Genomic DNA, 14,228 nt, shown 5'->3' with positions numbered 1-14,228 from the left:
TACTTCAGCTTCCTCATTGGCTGGTCCAGCAACACAAATACTCAATTCCTCAACCAAAACAAGCCTAATATCTAAACACTGCTCATCACTGCTGCCACTTTTTAACTTCCAACTTCTTCCATTTACATTACACTGATTCCCACAACATCGATAGCTAACCTTTTCATCTTTTACCAAAAAAAAAAAAACGTAAAATTGCTCAGAAAATGAAGACTATCCCTCTGATTCTAATGGGCTGCGGAGGAGTTGGTTGTCACCTTCTCCAACACATTGTTTCCTGCCGCTCTCTTCACTCCTCACAGGTACCCTACCATTTTAGCTTTACCGATATTATTATTATTATTATTATTATTATTATTATTATTTACACTCCTGTTGTTTATGTTATGCATTATTCTTTGGATTTGGTTTCCTATGCTTCCCAAAAATGTATCTTGCTGTCGACCTCTGCGTATTACGATCCTGTTCTTAAACTGATAGAAAACGTGTTCATTAAATTTTGAATGTTAACTGTTATGATTACGATTTTGGTGACAGGGACTGTGCTTGAATGTTCTGGGAGTAAGTGATAGTAAATCTTTGGTGGTTACGGAGGATTCGTCGAATAAAGGATTGGATGATAAATTCTTGATGGAACTTTGCCGTGTCAAGCGTGATGGCGGCTCTCTATCGAAACTTGGTGATCTTGGTAGGTATCTATGTTTATATTGTCTTGTAGTTGCTGCTGATATGAACGGTTATTTTCATGCTTTTTAATGCTTACTAAGTTTTGATTTGAAGGAGACTGCCGGCTATTTTCTCATCCTGAATTGCAAGAAAGGATTCTAGAGCTTGCCTCTCAACTTGGTGGCAAAACAGGTTTGTTTAATTTCTAACATGTCATGCATTACCAAATTACTTTGATTGATTGTAAAGTAAATTACATGCTTTCAATAATTAAGAACACGTTTCCTGCATTTTTTGGAAATAGGTTTGGTCTTTGTAGATTGTTCTGCAAGCTCAAACACAGTTGCGGTGCTAAAACAAGTTGTTGATATGGGTTGTTGTATTGTTATGGCAAATAAGAAGCCTCTTACATCTACAATGGTAAGATCATCTTTAAAGTCCCTAGCAATTTTTGAAATCGGAAACTAGGAGATACGCGATTAGTAAGTTTTGTCAAGAAATCTGTTTATATTCTCTTTTTGACTTGTGGTTTTTATTCACCATTAACAAAATAAGGTTTAATTGCAATTATTTTGTAAGCTGAAAATTACACTTCTAGTTTCTTTTCTTTATTTCTTTGTTCAGTTGTTGTACTTGTTCATCTAATAACAAATACTATTTATGGAACAGGAAGATTTTGAAAAACTTTACGCATATCCGCGACGCATCCGGCATGAATCAACTGTAAGTGATATTTTTTCTTGCCTCAACTGTTATATTATTATGGATAATTGCAAAATAGCATTTAAACAAAATGGAATATAAACTTGATCAAAATTTTCCCATTTACTTTTACTTTTCTTGGGGAATATTAGTGATGGATTTTGTAAGATTAAATGAGAATCCCTGTCTTTAAAATTAAAAAAAAAAATCTGAAATTGCCTAAGTTATTCAACTTTGGAGGTGATATTGGTAGTAACTTGGAAGACTGATCTGATTAAAAAAATAACAATGGTTTTTCCAGCTACAAGAAGGAACTTAGATTCTAGGACAATGACATAGACACAGACCATTTGACAAAAAGAATATCATTAATATGAAGAAAAGAACAATTCCAGGAGATGAAGGATAAGAAATCCTCCATAAAAACCAAAACCAACCAAAAGAATGGCTATCTATGAATTATTATTTTTGATGGAGAAGTATCAGTTTTGCTCTAATGTCTTAGAATGCAGATTATTAGAAATAATTTGATTGTTCTTTTTTTCATTTTTACTTTCAAAAGATCAATATTTCGTATTTTCTCTATGCGTTGATCATATATAGTTGTTTACTCATTATCGTTCATAATGTTTATTATTATTCTTCATTTTACTTCATTATATGATCACTTTCTTATTTTCTTCCGTAACTTTCTAACAAAAACTATTTTGTTATTGTTCAAGAACTATGTATATGTTAGGTAACTATGTTGTCAGAATCATTCAGTTATGTGCCTTCTTTTTAATGAATGCATTTCATGAGGTCATCTTGAACCTTAATAATGAGAAGTATTTTGAATGAGTCATGTGGATATATAAAATTGTGATGTATATAGCATGGATCAAAGCACTCAGTCGTTTTATTTTAGGTAGGTGCTGGTCTTCCTGTGATAGCATCCCTAAATCGCATAATCTCTTCAGGGGATCCTGTTCATCGCATTATTGGGAGTCTGAGTGGTATGACATTGTTCACAGATATATCTTTAGCATATAAATAAGGTATCGCTTTTTCTGTTGTATTCATTTCTGATGTTCTTACCAGGGACATTGGGGTATGTGATGAGCGAGGTTGAGGATGGAAAGCCATTGAGCCAAGTTGTGAGAGCTGCTAAAAGTCTTGGTTACACTGAACCGGGTTAGTGATTGTGCTATATTTGAGGTTATACTCCAATAGTGATTTTGAAGCTTATTATGTATGTTTAATTTCTTTAGTTAAAATTGATTTGCCAATCCACTGACTACTATAAGATGTGACCTTCAGTTCTTCCAACAAAACATTTACCCGACAGCTTAAGCATTTAGGAGTGTTGGGTTTCTAATATGAAATTTGAACCTTTATAACAATTGGTTGAGAGTTCGATCTTTGCCCCTCCATTCTTTATGATTAAATTGAATACAGCACAAGCCACAGGGTGAATTTGCACATCATTCGTATCTCAAGGACAAAGAGGTGTTGGCACTTGGTAGTTCGCCTAGAAGAGATACAAATTCACTATTAAGTTTTCACCTAAGCACTTAAAGTTTAAGAGACTTGAGGGTTGGTTTGGTAAAGCTTGTACTTTCCGAAAGTAGCTTATCAGAGTTGGCTTTTGAAAGATAGCTTTCTAAAAGTTGTAACACCTAAAAAAGGCTTTTAATAATAAGCACAAGCAACAACAATTGTGTTTGGTAAAATAACCTTTAAATTATAAATAGACTTTAATAGACATAAATATAATAATAAATTTGGATATTTCTGAACATACGAGGTGAATAGGTGATATTAGAATTTTTAATTTTGATAAACACAAGTTATCTTTGAAAAGCACCTCCTTTAGGTGCACCCCTTAACTTTTAAAAGCTGCAAGCAACATATTATCTTTTTTATTAACCAAACACAAAACAAAGTACTTGTGACAAGCACTTTTCCAAAAAGTTTTACCAAACTAAGCCTTAGTCCTTGACACACTTTATTTTTAGGAGCTATTGTATACATAATTGCATCATTTACTTGGTTGAAAATGATAATTGAAGCATAGTTAGTTGATCTATTATTACCTCATTCATATTAATCAACTATCTACCACCAGCCAACAGCATCTCTCTATCAGTTGTTGGCTACTCACAGCAAACTCCCTCTTGATGTGCATAAATCCTCTGATAATGTTGGCGGCTATTTGGGTTTCTTTTCTCCCAAAAAAATTAGTGATATTGAATTTCTGTTTCCAGCTTGATTACACAGCAAGCACGACCATTTTTACTCTTTTTTATATTTTACAATGTGCTTTGAATGTTAAAGTAAATGAATATGGAGCATGAAAATTAAATAAAATTGGCTTGTTTACTAATGGTGTACTGAATTTCAGAAGGAAATAAATTTTGTCACCTTTAAGGACCATTACCACTTTATGTTACAGCTATTGCTCCACAGCATGACATATACTCAGTGATGAAACATCTTATAAATGTTTCTAGGTTCTAGCTGGTTATATTTAATAATTCCGGCATTTCATTTATTAGAGATTTTATTAGCATGGTTATCCTTATTTGGGCTCGTTTTCTGGGGCTTCATTTGATATATAGTTGGTTTTTATCTGTTTGATAACTTGTTAAGCATAAGTGTAATTTATGCATAATGTTGCAGATCCGCGTGAAGACCTCGGTGGGATGGATGTTGCTAGAAAGGTTCATCATGTTTATTTTATATTTGCATATCTTATTTGATTTGCAGCTGTTAAGTCACAATGTCACAAATAGAAAATGTTTTTCTAATTCTGATAGGACTTTGAACAAGTGTACAATGTTGTACATGCGAGAGTATGACACCCATTTTTTATTGTAAGCGTATAATAAAATGCCCCTTTCCAAAAAAATCTTAATATGATTTATCAAAGAAAATTCCAGAACACGATTTGCTATTGGAAGAAGTTTGTGCTATATTCACCTTAATTGGCTAGTGGAAGTCAATTTTCCATTAAAGAATCTGCAATCTTGTTCTAATATTTAAATGATCATTTCTTATCATATGACATGCAGTATTATACCGGAATATTTGGTTGCTTGTGTACTAGTATGAATAATAACTCAAACTACTATATTAACTTCCTTTAGCTTTTGGCCAATATTGAAACAGGCTTTGATCCTTGCTCGAATACTTGGTCAACGAATTAATATGGATACTATTCAGGTTTGTTTGAACTTTGTCATATTGTACTGCCATGCCGCTTTCCCTTTCTGTTCTATGGTGAATTGTCCCTCCCTATGTAATGCTTCTATGTTCTTTCTGTTGTATGTTCATATGGATTTTTACAGATTGAGAGTTTGTATCCAAAAGAAATGGGGCCTGATTTGATGAGTGTGGAAGATTTCATGAACTCTGGACTTCCATTGTTAGATAAAGACATTCAAGAGAGAGTAGAGAAGGCAGCCTCAAATGGAAATGTGCTTCGCTATGTTTGTGTAATAGAGGGCTCAAGGCAATCTTCTCTCTCCTTCATATTTTTGTTCAATCGTGCATTGTTTTTAGGCCCTTTTCACATATTTTTCTCCTTTTTCATTTTAGATTCAATCCTTTTATATTAAGTTAGTAATATTTTGAAATTAAAAATATTCAATATATGTTCCTTCACTACCAGTTATTGCCACCATTTTTAAAAAGTTTACCACATGGTTTAATACTCCCATCATTACTCCCTAATCATCAGCATATCATATAACACACAATTAGTCAATTACTGGTTATTTACACACCATTGATGTAACTGTAATGTACAAAGTTTGTTGTGAGAGTATCTTCTTGTTTAACCGATTACCATACCAATAAACTACGTAACAGAAATCACATAGCAACTAACCACATAACACGAATCACTAGTTGTTTGCAGCTGATATCTCATATCTGGTTTATGGTGTGCAAAATTTGATTAGAAACTAAATTTTTCTTAACTGGTTTATATATATATGTACGTATGTATCTTGTCTATTTGCAGTTGTGAAGTTGGAATTCAAGAGCTTCCAAAGAATTCTCCCTTAGGAAGGCTTCGAGGAAGTGATAATGTGGTAAGCTTTATTTATTTCCTGACCTTGTTCTCCATAATTCTTAGTTGTATACTTTGAGCCTGCATTTCTTTTTTAATTACTATACAACAATAACAGCAAAACCTTATTCCACTATGTAAGAGTCAGCTATATGAATTAAACGATGTCATTGCGTCATATCATGTATCATATTTGCAGTGACATTGTTCACATAGAGATCTTGTTTGACTACTCCATGCAAAGTCTTTTTAGATCTTCCTCCTATCTCTAACTACTGGTCTATCTTCCATTTGATCTATCCTTCTCATTTGATGCTCTATAAATCTTCTTCCTACATGTCTAAACCTCCTCAAACGAGATTCTACCATCTCATCAACAATGGTTACTACTCCAACTTTTTCTCTCATATCCTTATTCTTTTTTGTTCATACACGTATGATTGCTCATCCATCAAATCGAAGCATCCATGTTTTGACTATGCTAAATTTATGTTCATGTTCAGCATTAGTCACCCAACATTTTGTTCCATCCAATATAGTTGGTCTAATGGCAGTGCTATAAAATTTATCCTTCAGTTTTAAAGGTACTTTTTTGTTGTATATAAAACTTAAAGCACTATTTTAACCAACTTGCTTGGATCCTATAGTTTATATCATCTTCTATTTCTCCATTGTCCTTAATAATACAATCAAGCTTCTTTGTTAGTGTTTCCCCTTATGCTGTTAAAATTTCATTCCATATACTTTGCCTTAGTTCTTGGATTCCTTTCTTGACAACTTTTCCTCACCTTTCACTATAGACAAAAATCCATAAAGAGCACTTTATGTGGATAATCAAACATTCTCCTGGGATAGTTTGCAGTTAGTACAAAATTTTTTATCAGATTTTCTTAGCTAAAGAAATCAATTTGAGAGCTTGTCCCACTCTTATAAATTTAAGATGTTTGTCTCGTTTCTTAAAGCAAGTGTTTGCTATAAGAAAGTCGAAAGTTTAAGAGAAGTCCAAGATGGTTTTACCTTATGTGTTCACTACTCCAAAACCATGACTCCCATGGATCCTTCCTATCCATTCCCATCCTTCCCCAGATGTCCGTTTAAATCGGCCTTAAAAAAATCCTTATATTTAAAAGTTTTCCACTATGATCAATTAATTACTTCAAAAATGTGACATTTATGTATGTTGTTGAAAATGACAGTTGGAAATATACACTCGATGTTACACCAGCCAACCGTTGGTCATTCAGGGTGCTGGAGCTGGTAATGACACTACTGCTGCCGGTGTTCTTGCCGATATTGTGGATATCCAAGATCTGTTTCCTTGAGGTTTTTTGCCTTCAACTCAAAAAGTAAGAGCACAATTTCTGGGTATCTTGCCCTGGAATGTAGCTGATTTGCTTTGGATGTATGTAAATTGAGAATTTTGTTAACCGGATATATTACATTACTCAATGGAAGATTGTCATCGTTGCTTATCTAAGGATGTTTTGATAACTGTCTTAGGACAGGGATACAAAGACAGGAGACAAAAACAATATATAGAAAATTTTTGTAGATGAATTTGTCTCCATTTCCTCCGATTTTAGGTAGACAACATTGGACAATTTGTTTCAGGTCAGAGAAATTTATCTTGTTTTTCTCTAAGTTCTTTTTTCAAATATGTTTTTGTCTTTTAAATTTTAACATCCTTTTGTTTTTATTTTGAGATAATTATCGAAAGAGAACTAAAGTTAAAAAAAGAAAAAGAGTAAGCTTACTTATTAGCCTATGTGGAAAATTTTCAGCCTTGGCAAACACAAATGATGGATCGGTGCTATGAATAGAGAGGATAACCTATAAACATGCATTCTTGGATCTAATCCGAGTAATTTTTGGCGCTTCTTTAGAGATAATCTTTTGTAATAAGACATATTTTCTTGTTTAGTACAATTAGACTTAGCATGCTTTTCTTATGTAGAATATAAACTGTGACATTGTTGTATGCATAATTTAGTTTGTACTGCTACCATTTTGACTTTATAGAGGGTCTAAATCTCTTAATTTTATAATACCTTGTTTTTCTTTTTTTGGTCAATACAACACACACCCTACTCACACACACATCTTATAGTCTCTTTTTCACCAAGAGAGATTCGAACTCATGTGGCAATTTTAGGAGGCAAATGTGATTGCCATTAGGACAAGCCTCAGCCACAATTTTAGATGCTTATGTAGCATTGCGCACTTGTAGCCTTTGGATGAATGAATAGAGAACCATGTTGCTTGTGGGCTGTGGCAGTATGTTCGGAGTAATGTTATATGTAGAAGTCTTTTTGGTAATTAAATATAATCAAATTGTTCTATTACCAATAAAAGATACTCTCAAAAAAATATGTATGCACATGCACTTCATTAGCGCACAATTAAAGTGTGTATTGCATTTTTCGCACTTTTTGCAGCACACAAATATAGTCTTCCGAATATTTATAAGAGAAGAATACGATGAAGATGATGAGTACGACAATAATGATAATAAAAGAAGATGAAGAAAAAAAAATAGAAAAGAAATTAAATAACAATATCAATAATAACATCATATCAAGAAGAAGAGGAGGAGGAGAGAGTGGCGCGAGTGGTTTTTAAATTTTAACAACTTGATTATTCAAAAAACTTGGACACTTGGTATTTTTGTTATTTTCCTGTTCAGTATTCTAATATTCACAACAAAACTAAAAATAGATCAACTTAAATTGGTTTAGTAGTCAGTTTATTAATTCATTTAAATAAATTTAAATTCTGTCTTATGTATATAATAATTCATTAGTTAATGACAGACTCTTAAATAAATTTTTGATTCGTGATGAATTATTACCTAACATGCTAGATTAGGAATATCATAAAAAGTAAAATAAAAACTAGAAATAAATCAAAAAAACTTACACTAGCTCTTCACATTTGCAATTTTACATCACACCCAATAATTCAGCCAACCAATATGCCCATCAGAATCTACATTTGAGGTATACACCAAGAGGTTGAACAAATTTCAATAACATTGCCACCAAGTTCAAAGACAAAAAGATCATCTAATAAATATAGTTATTAAAATCAAACTGATAATTAAATTATTGGTCAAATTGTTTAAAAGTTTAAACTGGTAATAATAAAATAAACGCATGAAATATAATAAAAACAAGAAATACATTATTAAATAATAAAATATTATTTCACATCATTTAAATTTAATTAAATTATATATAAATTTTATTGATTTGCTTTTGTATAAATTATAATAATAATAAATTAAAATAATTATGAATATAACGAGTAACAATAAAAGACATGACAATAAGAACTAAATCGAATCAATTCAGTGTCTGATTCGCTGATTTTTCGATTGAATCAATCGGTCTAATCCAATTTTTATAAATTAATCACCCCACATAAATAAGATTAATTCATTATTTTCATTTTGGCATCAGCAAGATCTCAAAAGAAAATTGCTACATATTCGCCCTTATTATTAACTTGAATAATAATAATATTATTATTATTAGTAAATAATACTAAAATTAATATTTTTCATTTACATTAAAATACTCACTAATATTATTAAAAATCATCCAAACATTTCTACTTTCTAACAATAATTAATAAATCTCTAAAAATATCTCAAAACACAATTTTAATTCCATTAAAATATCGCTAATCTTATTAAATTAATTACTAGAACACAAAAAAATCAAATTTATTTTCCTATAAAACTAACACACACTTCATAATTTCCCAAACCAATTAACTCTAGTTTCCACTAACAATAGCATTCACTCTCTAATATAATTATTAATAGTTTTCAAAAAATTATTCCAATTTCTAAGATTAACTAATAATTTTCAAAAAATACCCATTGTTTTTTGACTGGAAGACCAAGAGCAAATTATCAAAATGTTGGATTATCGGGACACATATTTCGTGAAATGGTTAATGCATTTTTGTTGCCTGGTGCAACAAGATCGAATTGGTAAGGGTAGGTTAAAAAATTCTCTTCAATGTTTTATTCATTTTTATGATCAACGATCATAAGAGGGCCCCTTTACCATTCTGTACAAATGGTTTATTCTATTTGTATAGAATGATAAAGGGGGCACATTTAAACCTATTCTCAGTATGTAGATTTTTTCTAAATTTTTCTAAAGATAAAGATTCAAACTTTATATTTTTATCTTTTTTTTTCTTTCTTTTTTATAAAAAAGAAAAAAAAAGATGAAAAAAACCTAATAAATTTTCAATTTATGCAAAATGCTTTTCTTTCAATTTCGAATTTTTAAAATGTCCAAGATATATTTTACATCTTTTATTCAAAAATCTTCTATTTTCATAAGGTTTTTGTGACTGGTATTAAAAAGGTCTAATAATGTATGTATATTGGACTTTTTGAGACAATTATAGATCCTAAGAGGCAATTCTAATTGGTCAATAAAAAAAAATTTTAATTCTATCTCTTTTTTTGTTTTTTCTTAATTTAGCCAATGTATCATGAAAAGTGAAACCGGGTAATATATTTCTAATTTTCATTATCATAATAATATTACTACTATTATTACTACTACTACTATTATTATTATTATTATTATTATTATTATTATTATTATAAAATTACCTAAAAAATTACATCTAATTTCTCTAATAACAAACAAACTAATTAAATATCATTAATTTATAATATTATCATTAAAAATTAAATAAAAAATAAAAAATATTATATAATTAGAATGATTGAGATAATTAATAATGCAATGTTGAAGACGATCCCTGTCCTTTCTCTCGGTGGCTTGGGTGGCATTTCTCTTCTTGGTTGCTGATCTCTCCCATCTCAAAGCCAATATTTTTTTTTTCTCACCTGAACTAAAACTGAGTGTTGAGTGTTAGAGTGAGTGATGAGAGGAAGAGAGATGTATACCAGGTAGGGGGAGACACTGCACGCGTTACACATATCCATAAATTCAAAAAGAGTAAATAGACATTTTTGACATTCAACAAATTTTGATATTAACAAAATAGATCTTAATATATTTTTTTTGATAAAATGAATCTTGAAATATATGATCAGTGTGATAAAACAATTCAAATATTAAGTCAATAGTTAATTTATTTAGTCAATTATTTAATTTTTATGAAATTACTAAATTTTTTTTTTGTGATAACGTGTTATAAAATAATTAAATAAATAAATAAGAAAGATGTAACAAATATAAAATAAAAAAATATAAAGAGAGATATTAATAATGTAAAAAGAAAGAAGAGAATATTTATTGTTGTTGTAGTATATATATATATATAAAAGAGAGAGAAGTATTTGATTGTAACGTAAAAAAAGAGAGAATTGATTTCTTATTGCTTGCTTGTGTATATTGTATTTGCCCAGTACATGTTTTTTTTATAGGCAAACAAAATTTGCTTTTTCAAACCTCATTAATTTTCTTCAACATAAAGACTTGTTCCTCTCAACATAGGAAAATTGAATTGCTCATTAATAGACATCCATTCTTATCCATAGCATCCTCGTCACAAGACTCCCTTTTGGATGTCAATTTAGGATTATGCCTCGTTAAAACTTTACTAAAGAAAAACTCAGTGGGAAAAAACCTTAGTGAAGGAAAAAGAGTACAAAATCTATTGTGATGGAGACTGCCTCATTAAAAACCTTGTCAAGAAAAATTCAATGAGAAAAAACCTGACCAAGGAAAAAAGAGTACAGTCTCCCCCTTTTGTCGACATCATTTAATATCTCGAAATCGGCGCATCCCAATCTCATGTACCAATCTTTCAAAAGAGGATTTTGGGAGTGACTTTGTAAATAAATCTGCCAGATTGTCACTTGAGCGGATTTGTTGGACATCAATTGTCCCTTGATTTTGAAGATCATGATTGACGAAGAATTTGGGAGAAATATGCATTGTTCTATCACCTTTGATGTATCCACCTTTAAGTTGAGCAATGCATGCTGTATTATCTTCAAACAGGACGGTTGGAGCTATCTTATGATCAATCAGTCCACATGATGACAGAATATATTGGATCAAACTCCTGAGCCAAAAACACTCGCGACTTGCTTCATGAATCGCTAGTATTTTGGCATGATTAGAGGATGTTGCAGCAATCGTCTGTTTCGTGGACCTCCATGATATAGCTATTCTACCATATGTGAACAGGTATCCTGTTTGAGATCTCCCTTTGTGTGGATCAGACAGGTATCCAGCATCTGCATAGCCAACTAATTGTGACTTGGATCCATATGGATAAAACAATCCCATGTCAACTATCCCATGAAGATATCGAAAGATTTGTTTGATTCCATTCCAATGTCTTCTGGTTGGAGAGGTATTATATCTTGCTAGTAAATTCACAGCAAATGATATATCGGGTCTTGTATTATCAGCAAGATACATTAGTGCTCCAATGGCACTAAGATATGATACTTCAGGACCAATGATATCTTCATTTTCTTCTTTAGGACGGAATTGATCATTTTCCACATCCAAAGATCTTATGATCATTGGGGTACTTAATGGATGTGACTTATCCATATAAAATCTTTTCAAGATCTTCTCTGTGTATGTTGTTTGATGAATAAAGATCCTATTTTTTATATGCTTGATCTGTAGGCCGAGACAAAATTTAGTTCTTCCAAGATCTTTCATCTCAAACTCTTCTTTTAGAGTTTTTATAATTGTTGGAATTTCTTCAGGAGTTCCAATGATATTTAAATCATCAACGTACACAGCAATTATAATGAATCCAGATGTAATTTTCTTTATGAAAACACATGGACAAATATCATTATTCTTAAATTCGTTTTTGGCCAAATACTCAGTAAGACGATTATACCACATTCGTCCAGATTGCTTTAGACCATATAAAGATCTTTGCAATTTGACTGAGTATAACTCCTGTGAATATTCATTGGATGGTTTAGATATCTTTAACCCTTCAGGGACTTTCATATAGATATCACGATCTAATGAGCCGTATAAGTAGACTGTTACCACATCCATTAAATGCATATGCAATTTATGATATGCTGATAAACTGACCAAATAACGCAATGTTATTGCATCCACTATAGGGGAATACGTTTCTTCATAATCTATACCGGACCTTTGTGAAAAACCTTGTGCCACAAGTCGGGCTTTATAGCGCACAGCTTCATTTTTCTCATTTCGTTTTCTCACAAATACCCATCGGTATCCAACAGGTTTTACATCTTCATGTGTACGGACTATCGGTCCAAAGACTTCACGTTTTGCAAGTGAGTCTAATTCAGCCTTCATGGCTGCTTTCTATTTTGGCCAATCATTTCTTTGTCGATATTCTTCACCTAATCTTGGCTCAAGATCCTTATTTTCATGCATGATATTTAATGCCACATTATATGCAAATATTTCATTGACAATTGTCTTATTTCGATCCCATTTCTCTCCTGTAAAGACATAATTTATCGAGATCTCGTCATTTTCACATTTTTCAGGTACCTGAACGTCTTCTGGCGTTAAAATTATATCAAAATTTTGGACAACTGCAGGTGTCTTTACTATGTCTTTTTCAACAGGAATCGTATTTACCTCTTTTCTTTTTCGAGGATTTTTATCTTTAGAATCGGCAGGCCTGCCACGCTTCTGGCGTGTATTTGCTTCAGTGGCTATTTGTCCTACTGGGACATCAATTCGAATTGGGGCATTTTTCGTCCTGCCACGCTTCTGGTATGAATTTGCTTCAGTGGCTACTTGTCCTACTAGGACATCAATTTGAATTGGGGCATTTTTCGATGGTATATAAGATTTAGTTATCCTCTTTGTATCGAAAAATGCATCAGGTAATTCATTTTCTATTCTTTGCAAATGTATAATCTTTTGAACTTCTAGTTCACATTGCCCTGATCGAGGATCTAAATGCATCAACGATGATGTATTCCAATTAAGTTCCTTCTCAGGAAGCTTATTCTCTCTCCCTAATGTTAGAAATTTTGATTTGTCAAAATGAAAATCAGCAAACTGGGCTTTAAATACATCTCCAGTTTATATCTCAAGATACCTCACTATAGAGGGAGAATCATATCCAACATATATTCCCAATTTTCTTTGGAGTCCCATTTTGGTGCGATTAGGTGGTGCAATGGGAACATATATTGCACACCCAAATATTCTTAAATGGGAAATATTTGGCTGCTGGCCAAAAGCTAATTGCATAGGAGAGAACTGATGGTAACTCGTTGGCCTCAAATGAATAAGTGCTGTGGCATGTAAAATAGCATGTCCCAAACCGAGGTTGGGAGATTTGTTCTCATAAGCAAGGCTCTAGCAATCAATTGGAGGCGCTTAATAAGTAATTCTGCTAACCCATTTTGTATGTGAACATAAGCTACTGGATGTTCAACACTTATTCCATTAATTTTATTAGTTCATTTCCATTATCATCAACACCTCTATTTTCACCGCACCGTCACCTCCACTATCACTCTAACCCACCCTTATCAACAATAACAACATCATCTCACAAATCAACCATCATCTCAATGCAATATTAACCCATGGAATAACATCAAATGGACCATGTTGCCTAGTACCATTAGAGTTCCGCCATACGGTCCTGCTAGCGATAATGGCACCTTGCAACTCTAGATCGTAGAACATGAAGTAGAGGTAGTACATTTTCGTGGAGTTGATGATCACAGTTTGGGTCTCCATGGCAGTAACTTCATCGGTGCCTTGGAAGATGGTCTTGATGTGCCTCAAGAACTCCAAGTTGTGAACCCTGATAATGACCTCGCTGA

The 14,228-nt window shown here is 32.0% G+C and overlaps 1 protein-coding gene across 2 annotated transcripts; it reads left to right on the top strand.

Moving 5' to 3' along the window:
* LOC107491404 (homoserine dehydrogenase) lies at positions 1-6,894 on the top strand. 2 transcript variants are annotated; one of them, XM_016112253.3, is made up of 12 exons: positions 1-302; positions 538-688; positions 784-858; positions 971-1,086; positions 1,336-1,389; positions 2,276-2,363; positions 2,449-2,541; positions 4,030-4,070; positions 4,519-4,572; positions 4,698-4,861; positions 5,375-5,444; positions 6,619-6,894. In XM_016112253.3, exons 1-12 carry the CDS (start codon positions 207-209, stop codon positions 6,742-6,744), a joined length of 1,128 nt encoding a protein of 375 aa, XP_015967739.1. In that variant the 5' UTR covers positions 1-206; the 3' UTR covers positions 6,745-6,894. The 2 variants fall into 2 exon arrangements, with proteins under 2 accessions (XP_015967739.1, XP_015967738.1); XM_016112252.3 differs by having other exon boundaries at positions 781-858.
* Positions 6,895-14,228: the final 7,334 nt, after the last annotated feature.

The sequence above is a fragment of the Arachis duranensis genome, chromosome 5, assembly GCF_000817695.3.
Source record: "Arachis duranensis cultivar V14167 chromosome 5, aradu.V14167.gnm2.J7QH, whole genome shotgun sequence".
In the NCBI taxonomy this organism is placed as follows: Eukaryota; Viridiplantae; Streptophyta; class Magnoliopsida; order Fabales; family Fabaceae; genus Arachis; species Arachis duranensis.
This window is presented reverse-complemented; position numbering and strand designations above follow the sequence as displayed.

Excerpts from the sequence above, each read along its gene's own strand:
- LOC107491404 (XM_016112252.3), top strand. The coding sequence starts at position 207 with ATGAAGACTATCCCTCTGATTCTAATGGGCTGCGGAGGAGTTGGTTGT. Across the intron at positions 4,071-4,518 it reads GGATGGATGTTGCTAGAAAG|GCTTTGATCCTTGCTCGAAT; the intron begins GTTCATCATGTT and ends ATATTGAAACAG. Across the intron at positions 4,862-5,374 it reads TGTGTAATAGAGGGCTCAAG|TTGTGAAGTTGGAATTCAAG; the intron begins GCAATCTTCTCT and ends GTCTATTTGCAG.